Source organism: Platichthys flesus, chromosome 4 (genome assembly GCF_949316205.1).
Source record: "Platichthys flesus chromosome 4, fPlaFle2.1, whole genome shotgun sequence".
In the NCBI taxonomy this organism is placed as follows: domain Eukaryota; kingdom Metazoa; phylum Chordata; class Actinopteri; order Pleuronectiformes; family Pleuronectidae; genus Platichthys; species Platichthys flesus.
In genome coordinates this window covers 6,571,165-6,588,137 of record NC_084948.1, presented here as the reverse complement: position 1 = coordinate 6,588,137, position 16,973 = coordinate 6,571,165, and the positions used below count along the sequence as shown (strand labels likewise).

Genomic DNA, 16,973 nt, shown 5'->3' with positions numbered 1-16,973 from the left:
TGATGACAACAGAAGAACTGCACGCTCCACTTGGTGCAATTCTACAGGTATAGGCTGGCATGGGCGATCATGTATGAAGGCCGACATAAGCTTGCCCCCAGCACTTGAGGAGCAGCTGGACAGTGGTCACAGTATTCGTGGCTGAAGCTGTGTGATCCTCGCCCTGAGCTGAGTAAACAGAGAGAGCTTAGTCCTGACCCAGAGCGAGATTATAATTCAGAAGACACACAACATGAGCTGTGCACCAAATTCAGGGCCGCATCCTTCGGCGGCTGCATTTGGAGACCTTTCGCGTCACAGCGGCGTGACTGGACTGTCCCAATTTGAAGGCTCATCCACATGCGGCCGACAAATGTTTGAAAACGAAGGCTCCACCCGATGGATCCTACACGGGCCAACATATCCCATGATTCATTGGGCTTCATTTACAAAGCGTGTTTTCAAAGAAGTAGTGGCAGCAAAAAGTGAGGCGAAAACTTTAGATTAATTAAATGATAGCATCGAACAGGTAAAGGTACACATGTTAAAAGATCATGTTCAACCGAAGAACATGTTCCTCTGAAGCTTTTTTGCTAAGTGGCGGTTGTAATGGCTGAACTAGCAGCAGATAGACCAGATCCTCCACAGAATACGGCGGTTAAATTGAGACACAGCAATGGACACACCTCAAAAACAAGCATGTTGAATCAAATTACGTCCCTCTTTGTGTGTGCGTGCATGTGTGTATGTGGTCATCCAGTTCTTTGGAACCCGTCGGTGCAGCAGAGCTCTAAATTTAGCGAGCTCTTTAGTGAGACTCATCTATCATTCAACAGAAACCCTCCCATGAGGAGAGAGAGTATGTATGTGTGTGTGTGTGTGTGTTACAGATAGAATATCCAAGTATATACTCAGATAAGGTTAGAAACAGAGACCTGCTAAATATTATTAACTAATACTAAACCTTACCCTGATGGACACAACTTACAGGTTTGTGGGAAATCTGGACATATAAAATATATTTTACAGGAGGAAAGGATTAAAAAAAAAACTCTCCCTGTTCTTTATCAACTAGGAAACTATTGTTATTGAATGTTTGAGGAATAAGAGGACGAGGACAAAACAGATAACGCAGCGTTATCTTGTGGCAAATTGCTCAGATAAATGGTTGAGATCAAAAAATGTGTATTACCATGCAGTCTATTTCACTCATCTGCGTGATACTTTGAGTATGGAACAAAAAAATTGCACCTCCCTCATTTGCACATTCATTTAGAGCGAAATGAGAGACAGCTGCATCTGCTATTATCTGAGCTAGTAATAACAGGTCTGGCCCTGAGAGGAGGCCAATGCATGTGTGTGTCTGTGTGTGCGTGTGTGTTGGTGTGTGTGTGTGTTTGTGTCTGTGTGTGTGTGTGAGGGAATTCCACAAGCCTTCCATATTTCACTACCAGTATCTCCTTCCACTCTTAGACAGATGTTTCGCTGATTCTTGCAAACAAAACTTTTTCTTTTTGCTTCTTCGTAACAAAAACAGCATATTTTCAATAGCTCGTCAGGTAGAGCGGTCCCTTAACATCCCATAGTTTACCAACAAGGACTTTCTGATGACAGCAGACTGCTGCAGCACACAAGCAATTTGAACTTGCCAGATGCTCAGCGCTCGGAGTGTGCTTAGGAGATGTTTTGTTTGATAATTTGCCTGGACCAGTTCGAAGGCGACTGTGGGAGGAGATAATTCAAAGAGGGTGGCAAAAAAACACGTACCTCCATCGATCCATCTCTTTTGTCATAACTGAGAGTAGGTTCTGCCATTGTTGATGTGTACAATGGATGTGAGTGCACTCTCTCTGTTAGCTTTTACACCCACACATGAAAATGGGAGAGGGTGCACATACACAACCCTTTTGAAAGGTACTTTGACAGGACAGTGCTGAGGTCCATGATGAACATCATTCACATTCCAACTCCTGCAGTTGTTTGACTGGAAAAGAGGAAAATTTACTGGGATTTTTTTTGCTTGATTTTTAGAAGCTCCATATCAAAAATCACATCAACATGTAACATTTAAATGTTATAGAGCTATTACGGTATATCATTTTAGAATCTATATCGCAAAGTTGGATTTACTTACATTTAATCATAGTCACTATTCATTTTACAGTATGGGGGAAAAGAAGGTTATTATGAAATCATGACCAATTGTTATTTAGTTAACAATCCAGGTGTTACATTTTTGTGTTTACAACGGTGGTGAATCAGTTGTGATCAATTACATCCCCTCAAATAAACAAACTAATATACACTTAGTAGCTTTGGGCCCCCCCATTTAGATCTCTATGGTAAGAGGAACTTTGGCCACTTTCTCAATTATGAATCCAGCTTTGGTTTCGTAATGCAGCCATTTTTATCGTTGCTTTGAAAGTGTAAAGTATATTGGAGAATATACAGTTTCCTATCTAAATGTCTGTGTTACCACTTGTATCCCGGTTTTGAGGCTTTACCTGGTTTCGATCATACACAGGATATGATGTGGAACATTGAAGTTATTAATATCCTTGTATACATGACAATACAAATAATCATGGTTGCTCATAACCGTGCGCTGTTTGTCTTAAAGGTTAGTTTAGTTACATCAACACAATCTTGATTTCTGTATGATGGTTATTGAAAATAAGTTTATAGAAGGCTTATCTCTATTAAATGCCAACATTGCATTGTGGATTTGGTATATCCACCTTATTTTCAGAACTAAGAGGTAAGAGCAACATCAAATACTAAACACAATATTAAAAGTCCTCTACATAGACCAGTACCAGGGCGCTGTGGATGAAGATATGCCGCTGTGACTGGTGGGATGGGGTCGTCATGATAAGGATAGAGAGAACATTTCTGTATAAGTAGGTTGTCCTTTTACCAGGTGTGAATGGCTAAAGGTATGCCTGGGCAGGTAATCGGCAGTGGTCAGAAATCAGAATAAGATGTTACATGCACTGGTATCCCAGTTACTTTTTAAGACTGGATTTGTCAAAACAAGGATAAGGGCTTTATGAAATCAGGATACATGCTTAAACCCACAATGGATACTGACGTCTCCATCCCTAAGCCACGCCGTACTAGCCTAGCTTAAGAAGTTGGACTATTATCCATAGACGGATAATGGCAGAATTACCCAGAACACAAACTGTGCCCATGATCTCACTAAGGGCATTGACAAATTAAATATAAGTACAGACCGTCTATGAAAACATTCAGGTATACTGTAGCTGCCTTAACTCCATTTAGAGCAAACAGGCCAAACCTGTCATGTGTGTCACGCTGCATGAACAGTCACTGATTAAATTTCTTATTTCCCATTGATGTCCACTGTGAAATCAGAAAAGACCCCCCCAAGTGTTTGCTTGATTGCTTCTCTGAAGTGAAGTGTTTTCTGTGGGGTATAGCCGAAGGTAATGATGTCACTTCCACATTCAATTTAGACTCCTGGTGGAAACATCATTTAGATCTCAATTATCCCAGTCGTTTTTTCTCCTTCTTTTCACAGCTGAAAGGCTTGAGGTGACTTTCTCATTGATTTTCTCCTCTTGCCAATGTGCCGGCGCCCTCTCAGATGAGGACACAAAGCAGACTTTGTTCTAACTGTACATCAAACATTTCCATTTATCTCTGTGTGTGAGACGCTTTATGAAAGCAATGTAAGCACTGAGGCAATATAACACCACTGGGATATAATATTTGCCAGCCTAATAATAATATCATATCTTTTTATAACCCTTACAAACTGACGAGCATTTAATGAACCACTTATGTGCAACTTGACAATCAAATGATAAAATAATGTTAATGATTGTTTAAGGGCAGCGTTTGGGTCAAACCATATTGTAAAGCTCCCCTTAGCAGTGACATGACACCCTAATGCTCTATTCCATTGACATTATCCACACTTCTGGAAAGAAAAACTTTCCTTTGCTTATCCTAATTTCTGGTTCTAATCTCTGACTTTACTCTCTCATCACTATGCTCTGGTTAAGGAAAATGTCCATCTATGACCAGATGCTGGTGTCACAAACATTAAACAGCTGCTTTATTGTTTCTGCATGTATGTGGGTCTGCCCTGTTGCTCCTCATCGATTGTATAAAAAAAAAGTGAAACCAAAGTGTCTCGACCTGGTGGCTGGCTGCATTATAAGTCATTAGCCCCGCCTCCTCCATGTTAGTGGATGGGACATGGACTACACTAAAGACATCAAAGTCAATGTCAGATAAATGTAGATGGTTCGTGTGATTTTTGGTAGTTCTTATAACACTGATGTTTGTTCAAGTGCTGATCTACTCAGGTTTGGTTTTAATTGGTAATTTGATCATATAAGAACTAGGTGACGATTAGTTGAGCTTGTGTATCAGCAGGACCTTGGTTCCTATGGCTCCATTCGAATGCAGAACTTGGCAACATTTGTATCAGGGATGTCTTGGCTTAATGTCTGGATAGTGGGAGGAAGCGGAGATGTGTCCATCTTTACATACAGTGTATGGTGCAACTACCATAGGGTCTCACTCAAAATGACGCTACAGTTCTCTGTTCTGTAAAAAGTGTGTGCAATTCTAAAGAAGGTCAAATGGGTCACATTGAATGTAATGAAATGTTAATTCTAACACCTCTTGTCTTGGGTCCCACTTAAGTCTTTACTTAGGAACCTTCTGAAGTAAGACCTCCGGTTTCCTGCAGCTTGTGTTTGTGTCATTCTCTCAGCTGGTGATGTTTCCTGGACACCTGCATGTGCCAGAGGTTAGTTTACCTAATCCAATTTTCTACATAGTTCCCTACACACGAATGGGCTCATTCATTCAATACTGGCTCCTGCAAAGGCATATTCAAGATTGGCAGTCCAATTCTTTGAGATGCTTGAAGTCTGCGTTAAAGAATATGAAACCATATTCGATACAAGCTCAATAAAAGCCTCGGGCCAGTTCTGTCGACAATGGACACAGTGCAGATAGTAAAGCTTACAAATACTGAATCCCACTGAACACAAAAGGCCTTTACACAAAAAGCTAAACTGTCTCACTGTGTCTGTTATTAACAGATAGCTAGTACACAGGGTTTTTTTCAGCAGGTAAAAGTAATAACTGCAGGCATCTTTGTCCTTGTTCCAGTCATTATACAGCGGCTTGTAAAGGCTGATTAAATATGAGGAATTAATTATCACTTCTGTGATAAACCGATGTAAGGGGACGAGGAGATTGTCCTGTGGATGAGTTTTCTTGGTTGGAGATAGTCAGAAGTTCTTTTTGTTTAAAAGTAGCAGATGAGAAGGAAGTGGTGACAATGCGAGGGAAGATAGCGACTTAATGAAAGTTTCCTTTCATTCCCCAGGGTTTCTCAGACAATTATCAACGAGAGGCAGCAAGATGAGAAAGAGGGTTTAAAAAAAGAGAAGGAGATTCAGACAGTGCTCAGGAAGGAAGTGTTGTGCAGCCCGTCCCGAAAATGTGCAAGCAGCACAAACTGCAGTCGTATTTATACATGTTTATCACCCAAAGTAAATTAAAATCAATTTACACAAGGATACGGATTACCTTATCACCTCTGTCTGTTCATTAACCACGAGAGTCAAACATCCTATGTGCTCAATGTGGTAAAGCAGGAAACCAACTTAAATGTGTAATGTCTCCATTAAAGCCAAAATCAATTTTATGACAAATTTAAATAATTGCAAACAAACACGCTCACAAAGAAGCAAACAAATCTCCTATGTTTGGCCGTTAAACTGCATTGAGAAAAGTTATGGCTTATGCATTTCGTATTTGGAAGATTTTATAATATATTTAAATATTAATGAAAGTAAAGAAAGTACTGAGTTTCTCAAGTTCCCCAAAGCCATTTCTCAGACCAACCTAAAAAACAAGCTCTCTAAACTTTTTTCCAATTTGCACATTAATTAAATCTTTCAATTAGCAAGGCATCTCTTAATCAAGTTTTAGTCTGTGGTCTGTATCCAACTCCTTTTATAAGCAGGTTTTTCTACAAATTAACACTGTGCCTAAGCAGATTTGTGCAGTGCCTAAATTAAAATGCCAACCTACGCCAACAGTCACCTTAAACTTAATCCAGTCACACCAAGTTGCAGAATCCCGGTGGGGGATATCCCATAGATCAGTGATTCTCAAATGGGGGTACGCGTACCCCTGGGGGTACTTGAAGGTACTCCAGGGGGTACTCGGGATTATTTTTTTTTATATTTAAAATTAGCATCCATTCAAAAACCGTTGAAAAGTTGTTACTTAACAAATATTCAATATAATATAAGTGTAAGTTTATGAACTATATTTTATATTCAGTAGGCTTTTCAATTTAATTATCCTAAAAAAACAGAATCTCCCCCATATCGATGGTTTGACCCAACCTGGCACACGCCACCTGTCATCGCCTGTCATCACCTGCCTTGAAAACTTCAACAATGGAGTCGAGTTGAAGTGCAGCAGCAATACTGCTGAAACACGAAGGGACAAGTACAAAAGAGGTCGAAACCAGAGCAGAGAGCCTTCCCTAAACAACACCGTGAGAGCTTGTGCCTCTTCGGAGGGGCGCTAATACGTAAAAGTTTTCCGTTGTGAAGTTAATGATTCATAACAAGAAGTCCGCGTCTCTACCTGTACCCTTTCAAAATAAAAGCATGTAATACAAAAGCGGAAATGAAATTGTATGAACTTAAAGCGAACAAATATTTCACAATACAATAACAGAAAGACACTTCACCAATATTAACATTAACATAGATTGGGTTATTTACACTTTATGTTTTTTCTATGGGGAGAGATTAGCCAACAGTGGCATTAAGCCACCACATCTTCAGCAGTATCTCCAGACAAAACATGAAAGTCATGTTGCTAAGCCACCTGAGTTTTTTAAGAGGAAACTTTCTGAATTCAGGTCATCTCAAGACACGTTGCAAAAAGCCTCCCAGAAGCAAGAGGAAACAAGCTACCTGTCAGTAATCTTTTCGATCCTTAAAGAAGATATTTTAAGATGATAAATATAAAAAAACAATTTTTTGAGCTAATCTTTTATTTAAAACTAAGTTAATGATTAATTTTTTGGGAAGAAGTGTTTAGCTATAATTAAGTTCATGAGTTCAGTTTGAGAACATATCTTTATTATGATCCCAAAAGAGGTCACTTTAAGTTGATAATTATTTTGATGTGCACAAATCTTTATTTATATTGAGATAATAATAAAAGTCTTTAGTTATTTTTACATCTTTTTATTTCCAAATAGTTCAAGAGAGACCACTACAAATGAGCAATGTCATGGAAATTGATGGAGTTTTAAATTTTAATATGTCTAGTTACAAGGATTAATAAATCACATTACATCTTTCTTTCAACCAAAAATGCTTTGCGCTGGTCAGGGGGTACTCGGCAGAATTTTTTCTTCAAAGGGGGTACGTCACTGAAAAAAGGTTGAGAACCACTGCCATAGATAGATATATTTCATCAAGATCCATGAATTAAAAGGTCCATATTTTACACCTTTCTGGGATATAATTTGAGGTATTGGTACCCCTAAATGATATATCAGTGGTTTAAAGTCTTGGTGGGACTGAGAGACGAGTGCAAACCCATATGACTCATACTGGGGAGGAAGTACGAAACGATACGTTTTGATAAAATATTTCTTAGAATGGACTGAGTGAGAAGTCCGCGGAGTGACTGTTTTCATATTTTGAGGGTCCCAAATAAGTCATCACCGATACTAAAGCCCAGATAATGTATTTTACACAATATGGGTCCTTGAATACTTTTCTGAGAAATCAGTTAAAATCTCACAATGAAGCGATAACACACTGCTGGATGGGCCCATATGTCCAAATCAATACAAATCAGTTTATGTCTCATTGTTCCACCAAGTTTCGTGGAAATCTGTGTTGTAGTTTTTGTGACGACATTTTGACGTTGTGACAACATTTTGGCTAGTCCTCACAAATTCAATGTGCTGTTTGAGGGTTTTAGGATTACGGTTAGTATTAGAATTGGTTAACGTTTAGAATGGGGGGATAGGGAATGCATTATGTCAATGAGTGTCCTCACAACTATAGTGACGTGCATGTGTGTGTGTGTGTGTGTGTGTGTGCAGTAGGGGAGCTGCTCCTCTCTCTCCCCAGCTGCCTGATACCTGCCATCCATCAGCTCATCAGCCCAGCAGCACTCAAACCCTGCTTCTTCACCGGATTGTTGCTTCTGCCAGTTAAGTGCTCTTGGCCACCTGTAGTAACCTATGCCTTAGGATCATCCCCTGTAGCCCGCCTGACTCTCTGCCTGCCTCTCTTACTGCTCAACCCACCACTTCAAAAAACTGCTCCTCAACAGCCTCCAACTTCCCTCAAGCCCCTGCTTTGCTTGCCTGCTATTCTGCCGTCATCCTGTCCCTAATAGTCATTACCTGGGCATACTGGGGAACGTTAATGTCCATCTCCCAGTAAATAATGATCAGGTATTCAGCTATTAACAATAAAAACCTACATATAAAACAATCAGGAACCAGCCAAGGCATGGTACAAATTAGTGTTGTATATGTGAAAGTGTAGAAAAGGAAAAGTAGGGGAGCCAGTTTGAATTCTTAAGCAAGTGATAACAATCAGTATTGTTGTTTATAATTTACAGGTAATGAGTCAGATACTGGATGATCAGCCAGTAATGATTACGAGGGGGCAGAGCTACAGTACAGTGTTCTTCAATGCATTCTGTGGTGCAGGTCTGGGTATTCTTCGATTGACATGTAGAGCAAAAGGTAAAAAGGGTTGTAGTCGGTGCTCAGTGGTGTCAGGTGTGACTTTGGGGCAAGTGGTTTACATGGCTCAAGGGTCCAAAAGGAGGACCCCCACAGTAAAATCTTTAACTGGCTCTGGGTCAGCCGTGAACAATCAGTAGGTCAGGGGACTGCCAGAAAATCCATAAAGCTTTTACCAGCACTATTTGTCTCCTCACTTTCCCGCTAGTGCATGTTTACAATACATTCAAGTAAGTAAATGGAGCTACATCTGCATGTAGACATCTGTTGATGTCCAGTTAAAAATAAAACATTGGTTAGCAGCCAAACACTCTCTTCATGGTAAGTGTCCACTCATTTTGTGCCTTGTTTTCGGGTATTATTTTGAGTAGTAAGGATATTTGTATCACTTTGTCGGAGTGTACATGAAAAACAACAACCTGAACCTAAAGAAAAACATCCAACTTGAATCTATTACTTTAAAAACTAAGTGATCAAAATATTGAATGGACAAGACGATGAATATTATCTTTATGATCTTTATGAATCTGAAATGAACGAGAGATGAACTGGGAAATTAAATTGCAACTCCTGAAAATGCTGTGATGCTATCAGCCAGAGAGAAGATGTATCACAGTGCTTGAGTTGTTCAAATTAGAAAAGCACCTTCACCAATTTCAATCTGTAGCAGGGAGCACATTAAACTGAATTTCATTTTGATTTCAATAAAGATAGCAACCGTTAGCTGCAGTTAAAAGAAGACGCATGCTTCCTGAATGATTTGTAAACTGCTCTCTGTGAATGATGATTAGTTTTGTAGCTTATAGTGAATGTGAATGTTTTTAGTTTATGTATGTTTTTTCTACATTTCCAATAGATATAGAAAAAGAACAGAAATCATGCGTGTAAAATCGAACCAGTTATCAATCTTTTCCTTTGTTGCAAATAACGACACACACACATACACACACACAGAGCAGTGATCCGTCTCATCACATCAGCCCTGGGTGCTGTATCTGGATGTCCAGGCTCAGCTGTGTGTGTCTCTCCCCCAAATCAAATGTCATTGCTGAGTGAGAGGTCCTGTGAGTCAAGATGACCTGTCTGACTTCAAGACAGGATCCTTGATCAACAGACAGCTGCTGCCTTACACTTACACACACACTTGCACACACACTAACATACACTTGCCCAAACACACACGCACACACACATCCACACGATTGTGCAGCTATCCGTTTTAGGACTTTGCATTAAGCTAACCCTAACCATTATGCTACCTCTCCAAATTCATGTCCACTGTCCTATCGCCAAAATAAAGGTGAAGATGTCAACAAAATAGCATCAGAAGTTACTGTTTGCCTCATTAGAGCCGAGCTTTGGCCTTCATGAGGTCTACTGGTGCTGACAAGGTCAGTGTTTATGATGGGAAAGAAGTAGCAAAAGATAGTACACACACACACACATTCGTGGAGCGTGAGCAAGCACAGTTTTGTATATGCTATGTCTGTTTGTTAAAAATTGCATTTCCTCCAAAGACATGACGGTACATTGAGGACAGACTGTGTTTTGCAGATCTGTATGAAAATCAGTTAATTAAAGATTAAATCCGAATTGTCCAAACTGATGGCAAAATTGCATATTTTAAGTGGTGATCCAGTTTTTAGAATTTTTTTTTAAACATTTCCAGTCTTGCTCTACTTAAAACAAGATTTCAACACCGAAAAAACTTTATCATGGCTGTGATCATTTTGGATGTGACAGTATTGTTATCTCTGGATAGATTTTATTCCTCACTGAAATCTTGATGTGTCAGGCAGTGCAATACTGGAGAAGAGACAGAATAAAACAACACCGGCTGTAACGAAAAATTCTAACTGGAACGTCCCATGGTCAGTATTTATTGAGAAGTCATTAAAAACTTCATGGTAATTAACTATACTAGTTGGAGGGTTCTCCAAATTAATCGGGGGTAATTAAAGGTTAAGTCTTTTTGGATTGAAGGAGGGTTTTCAATGCAAGAAATCGCTGAATAGAAAGATATACACATTAGTGTGTTCACACACAAACTGACAAAACCATAGGTTTGTGCAAATCTTTTTATATGTCTGATATACAACCAGTTAGCAAACTGATTGGTGGTTCTCGCTTCCTGAAAAACCTTGACAAAACTGTAAATGAACCCAAGGTCTAACCAGGACCCTTCTAGTAGATTAAACCGAGAAAAAAAACTCCCAGTGGATATTTAATACAGGTTTAATCCTGAGATTGGCTCATGAACTTCTCATAAAACCCATAAAGGTGAACTGACGTACAGTATAAACTGAGGTCACTCAGTTTTCCTCTTTGCCTGTTTCCTAACACCATCAGCCTACCTGCTCCAGCTTCCAGTGGAACTCAGCCGGTCTGAACGTGTCCACCTGAGTGAAGTCTCTCCTCAGCAGAAACACCAGGCGGCAGTTGTGGACATACAGTGAGTAGTGATGTCTGTTCATCTCTGTGGGAGGCAGAGAGGGAGAGAGGGAGAGAGAGAGAGAGAGCGGGAGAGAGAGAGATAAGCTGGCATCAGGGACCAAATCACCACACCTACGCACTGTCAGGTAAAGCCAGGCTGACATCTGGCTTTGTGAAACATGTAGAAAAGGGGGGCAGCAGGATTATTTCCTAGGGGGTCAACTTTCAGACAGTTGCTTCCCACCATTTGCAAAATCAACGATTGATCAAGAGAACATCCAATAGGTCAAGCCAAAAGTGGGCATCCTCTACTGAACTACTTCTGACAGTATGATGCACTCCTAGACTGTATTTTTTGAATGGGTCCTTCAGTTCAAATATGAGATTTTCCCCCCATATGAATTTAGTTAACTAGTTATTCTTTTGCAGGGATCCACTGAGTATGTGCCACAGTGGCCATCTTAGTCCTAATGAAGAAACACATCAGCCAGTGCAAAAGTGTATCCATAGAAGCAGTACAGGCGTCAACAGGCGATCACTACACAGAGCTGGGATCAATTCATTGTTGGATGTAGCCTTGGGATTTGTTGAGAGGAAAATCAATGTCCGTGTCAAGTCTTGTCAGGCTCACACTCACCAGTCTTGTCCGAGTTACAGAGTAGTGTCTCCTTCTCAGCTCTGAGTCCAGGACTGGGCCCATGCTTCATCCACGTCGCTACAGTGAACTGGTCGGTCAGATTCTGAGGTACCACCCAGTCTGGGATATTTGCTGCCTGATGACCATCAAATCTGAAGATCAAGTCGCTGTCCCTCCCACTGTCAGTCACCAGGGACGCCGTCCAGTTGGTGGCAGCACTCGGGGCAGGGAGGAGGTCAGTGCTGCCCGAGGAGGACCCTGAGGTCACAAACACAAGGTTCGACACGAGCAGTGTCAATAACAATCAGCGCAGATATGCAGTGTATATTGGCCTAACCTTGGCTATGATTACTTATGAGTAAGGCAGATGGCGGGGCTTAATATGTAATCAATGGGCCGAGATGGATAGAGGATGTGGGTATTGATTCATGGCAAATGAAACTGACTTTCAAAAGGAAAGAGATGAGTCATCGTTCACACTTCCAAACAAACTGTAGCACTTACACATGCCTCTACGGCAACAGCGAGGACATAGTGACTGGGCATGATGGTAAAACAAAAATAAAAGACACAGCAAGTGTGTGGTGTGATCCACCAAATGAATAAATTCTTAACGGCCGACACTTTTGTTACGAGATTCCGGTATGTCCTGTCAAAACACACTAATCATTACCACGTTGCACCAACTCATCCCCTTCCTCTTCCTCCATCATTCCTTTGACACAATAACCTTAACGTATTGTGTCCCGAACAATCTCTGCTTTCAAGCTGTCAACTAGACAAACAATATTTTTGCCACGTCTCTCACCTTGCTCCTCAATATGTCTGACATGCCCTTACCAATCTATCTTTGCTCCTCTGAGACACTGAAAAATGCATTTTCGCGTGTTTAAACAACATTTATGAATAATTTGTAATGGCTTATGGGGGGGGGGGGGGGTTATAAATCAGAACAATTCAATAAACCTGCTGTTCCGAGAACAAACGTCTGTATTCACCATGTCTCCATTGTTCAGGCAAATGACTGCAACAGAAAATCTGTCGTTTTCTGCTAATAACACAACATTAGCAAATTAGTTAATGTTTTCCTTCATCCTTAAAGCTCTTTTTCTCTACCTCTTACTCATTCCACTGTGACTCCAGTAATTATATTCCTTCAGTTAATAAATATGCATCGACTTCTCCGAGAAGCGTCCGCAGCCTTCTCTTTGCCCGTTGTCTTTGTACATTATCTCAAATTGATTGTGCTTTCAAAAAGCAATTTACAATTTATTCTATTCGCTATCAGATAATGATTATGAGGTACCTGAAAAGGACTCTTTAGTGGTAAGCCATGCATGGACTGGGAGCCAGGGGAGACAGGGAGGGGATATTATGCATTCAGATGAGTTGGAATGGAGCTTGTGAAGGCCATTAGTCGAAGATGATGACTCCAGCCCCCCTGCTGGCGGTGCGGCGTGGGCGGGGAGCGGGTAGGCTCGGCTGCTTTGTTGGTGCTCAGGGCACCGACACGGCACCTCGGCTTCTCATCAGTCACCAAGGAGAATGCGCGGCTGCATCTGGGGAGGCTAATGCCCTCGCTCTGTCACATCATTAGTGACACAGCTTTAAGTTGCCATTCTGGTGCCTTCATTTTGCGCAGGGGTTTACCAGGGACACAAGCAGAGATGAGAAAGCAACGCGGACTGGGAGCTTTCAGATGTCAGTTTAAAAAAGGCAGAGAGAGGCGCCTCCGGCCCTCTCCGACCCTGGTACTCAGACCGTGATTTCAACTAATGCTTAATTCTAATTCAATACACTAACTTAAAGTTTGCCGCCTCAGTCAGAGGTCACCTTTGATCCCCCGTCTGCTGTTTATTCTACTTATCCACCACTGTCCACACAGCCGTAAGTCCAGCTCTCAATTGATTTACTGCCACGCGCCGGCTCTCTTGATGTCTTTTGACGTACACACAAAAACAGTTATGGTTTTCAAAATACAGAAATATGATTTTTTTTTTCATGATTCCTAGTAAAACTAACCACAGAGCTTCTGTAGAGACTTCTCAGAGTAGGTTTCCCGGTCGCAGCCCTTCCCGATGTGACTGGTCTGCAGCTCCACCGTGGTCCTCACCGACGACAGCGGCTCACCACAGGTCTCCAGGTGCATCTTAGGAAACAGCTGTTTACTCCCTGTTCCGGGCTCATAGTCCACTCGTTTATTCAGACCTGGGAATAGAGGGAGATGGAGTCACATTGTTAAGGATGGTAGTACAGATGGGTTCAAACACAAACTGCCTTCAGTAATATGAAATCATAAATCGACTTGTTTGCTAGTGTTGCTGCGTATTTTTACCTCATTTGGTCAGTTCAGACTACCGCCAAAAAAATAACTCCATTTCCAATTTTCACTGTCGCTAATATTTCGGGCATCATAACTCAATGTCCTTCTGGCAGAATGCTCCCAGCTAATGAAATTGCTGCATTGTTGTTAAAGTGCAGTACTTGCATTAGTGGCAGTAGTCATTAGACTGTCACTGTCTGTCCTGTCTGCTGGAAATTGTTTTTTGTGTGGGCAGGCTATTATTTTGTGCGTCTGGAATGTTTTCCGCTTTTTCCTTCCTTTTTCCCCCCAGCCTCTGAGGTGTGGATTTGTGTTGGCATCAATCTCTAACGGTGATAACGAGATGAACAGCAAAATTCCAGTGCCTGTTGTTGAGTGTTGTTTACAGTGAGCCGATCTCACTCATTATATCAGCGAAAAAAGAAATTGATATTTCTGTAAATACCGTTAGCATATATTTCTAACGTTTGAGCGTTCATAAGCCTGCCAGTACAGTAACCATTTCATAGCAGTGTTGTTGCTTCAAAGCTGCTTGGAACTAACCCTTTAAATTCAAACTATAGCACCTCAAAATCAACTGGGTGCCCCCTTCCTATCTTATCAATGTCGCGAGTGCACACAGTCTGCTTCCTATGCATCTCTGCTTCTATCTGTCCATCTAGAGATGGAGCATTGCTGGCTAGTAGCATGGATGCATAAGCTCGAAGCCGAGCTGACTGGGGCAGAAAAGTCAGCTCGGGCTGTTAAATCTGCCATGTCCGCTTCCTCACACACTCACCACCTTGTGAGCAAACACATACACACACCGTATCTGTTTTGTAGTTGATCTACCTCCTCCAGACTGCGATTACTGTGGGTTGCTGCGGCACTGTTACTATGGGATTGTTGGTGGCTGTGATGAGAATAGCCACAGACAACTGTGCACGATAAACAAGAACAAAACCACATTCACCAGTGTGATAAAAGCCAGAACAAAAGGCTCTGCTGATTTATACATTCCTTCAGCCTTCACACATTTGTGCTTTGCTCACAGTTACAGTATGCATTGTATCAACCTTATCGTGTAAACACCTTGCATCAGCCATGACTGCATGAGCAGAATTGAAGTAAGTGTGATGGCAAAGCATCTTGCCCAACCATGGTGATGTAAAGAGATAGTTTTTTAAGATTCCTGGTTAGATTTACATATTTCAATTATTCCTTCACCGAAATTTCTCTCCTTTAGCCATTGCTTGCATGATGCATTTCGTTTTTGTGCCATTCATGGAATAATTTGTCATTTTAAGAAATACTCAGATTTGACCTCTTGTCTCGAGTTAGATGAGAAAATTGTGACTCTGACTCTTCAATATAAAGTTGGAGTGACAGTTAGCTTAATAGAAATGGGGGAATTGAGACAGCCTGACTCTGACAATTATTGTGCTCTGGGAAGTCACAGCTCCCAGCAGATAGATCACATAACACCATCTAAATTGTTAGAGTATGTGTAGATTACATATAAACCAGTGAACTGTAGAGGTGCTGGTACAACTGGTGAGTCAAATGACCTGTTGAGGTCTTGGCTTAAGAGCTTTTATGCTGGCTCCATTTCCAGAGAGGAGGGCGTATATATGGGCCAAACCCTAAATAAGGATGCTTGGGAAGGAGCTGTGGGAAAGTGGAGGGATAAATTAGGGGTAATGGGTTGAGGACACAGTTTGCATTTAGATGTGTAGGACGGGTTGGGTTGAGTGTGGATGTGGGTGATTAAGGTTTATGAGTAAGACAGTATTGGGCAAACAGGAATAGTAAATTGTGTGGGCTCTGAGGAGAGATTAAGACACTTGTGCTCTCATCACCTCTTAATTGATTTTTATCTCATGGAGTGAATGCCTGTAGTTTATTTTTCTGGAGGGGGCAGCAACCAGCATCCACTCACTAATTCGTTTTATTTTCAGACATATGGAAACATGGAGTCAGGTCGCCTCGTGTCCGCCTGCAGGGCATCACATTTACTTATTCATTACCCAGTCGGGCAGCTGTTTTTTGATGTTGCCAGTATGTCCGTCAAATCATTTATTGAAGCTTGACACTGTTTATTTCCAGCTGGTTTGTATCTTTACGCCAGAACCTGTACAACTGACTGGCATTGATGTTATTTAACCCAAGCCAGTTCTTACCGCTACAATGTTAGCTGTGGGTGCATTCTATTTTATTAGCTCTAGACTGGGATATGCCTTTTATGGGGACTTAGAGTGTTATATGAATGCAAAACATAATGTGACAATGTGAGAGGGGTCACTCATAGAGAGACTTTTCACCTGATTCTGCAGCTCCCCTCAAAAGAATGGAGCTCACAGTGAGTTCATTGCTTAGATATCTGTCACTAGTTCAGTTGACTCTCAATGCCCAGTGTAGTTAGTACTACATTTTGTAGCATACAAAGTAAAACAATGAAGTAACTACAAATATGAGATGGAAAGAAAAGAAAATGAACAGAGATCCAATCACCACTAGGCTGGAACATTTTTTCATTCTACAGCTCCGGCTTAGATACTGCTCTTGTAAATAGTTTCACTCTATTAATAAATATTAAGTAGTGGCATTTATCTTTAATAATGGGAAACAGCCATGAAATGGAGAAAAGTTCCTTTGCCAAGAACCCACTGGACTGTAGCCGACTGAAGTGTTTTCACGGAGAAAACAAAGACACACATCTATGCCTTGAATCGGAGCCAAATTTTTTTAATGGCCCTCTTTTATCGATGATTGGATTCTTGTAAGACAAAATAGACTATTCCACACCTCTATAACCGTCCTTCTTCCTGCCATAG

General features: G+C 41.1%; 1 protein-coding gene across 1 annotated transcript in view; it reads right to left on the bottom strand.

The window, feature by feature from the left end:
* LOC133952426 (calsyntenin-2-like) overlaps positions 1–16,973 on the bottom strand; it is a 238,150-nt gene that overhangs the window by 48,529 nt on the left and 172,648 nt on the right. Inside the window, exons 6-8 of the mRNA XM_062386854.1 lie at positions 13,860–14,045; positions 11,838–12,095; positions 11,122–11,243 (exon numbers count right to left, since the gene is read on the bottom strand). Coding sequence (XP_062242838.1) covers positions 11,122–11,243; positions 11,838–12,095; positions 13,860–14,045 — 566 coding nt within the window. The remainder of the gene's footprint in view (positions 1–11,121; positions 11,244–11,837; positions 12,096–13,859; positions 14,046–16,973) is intronic.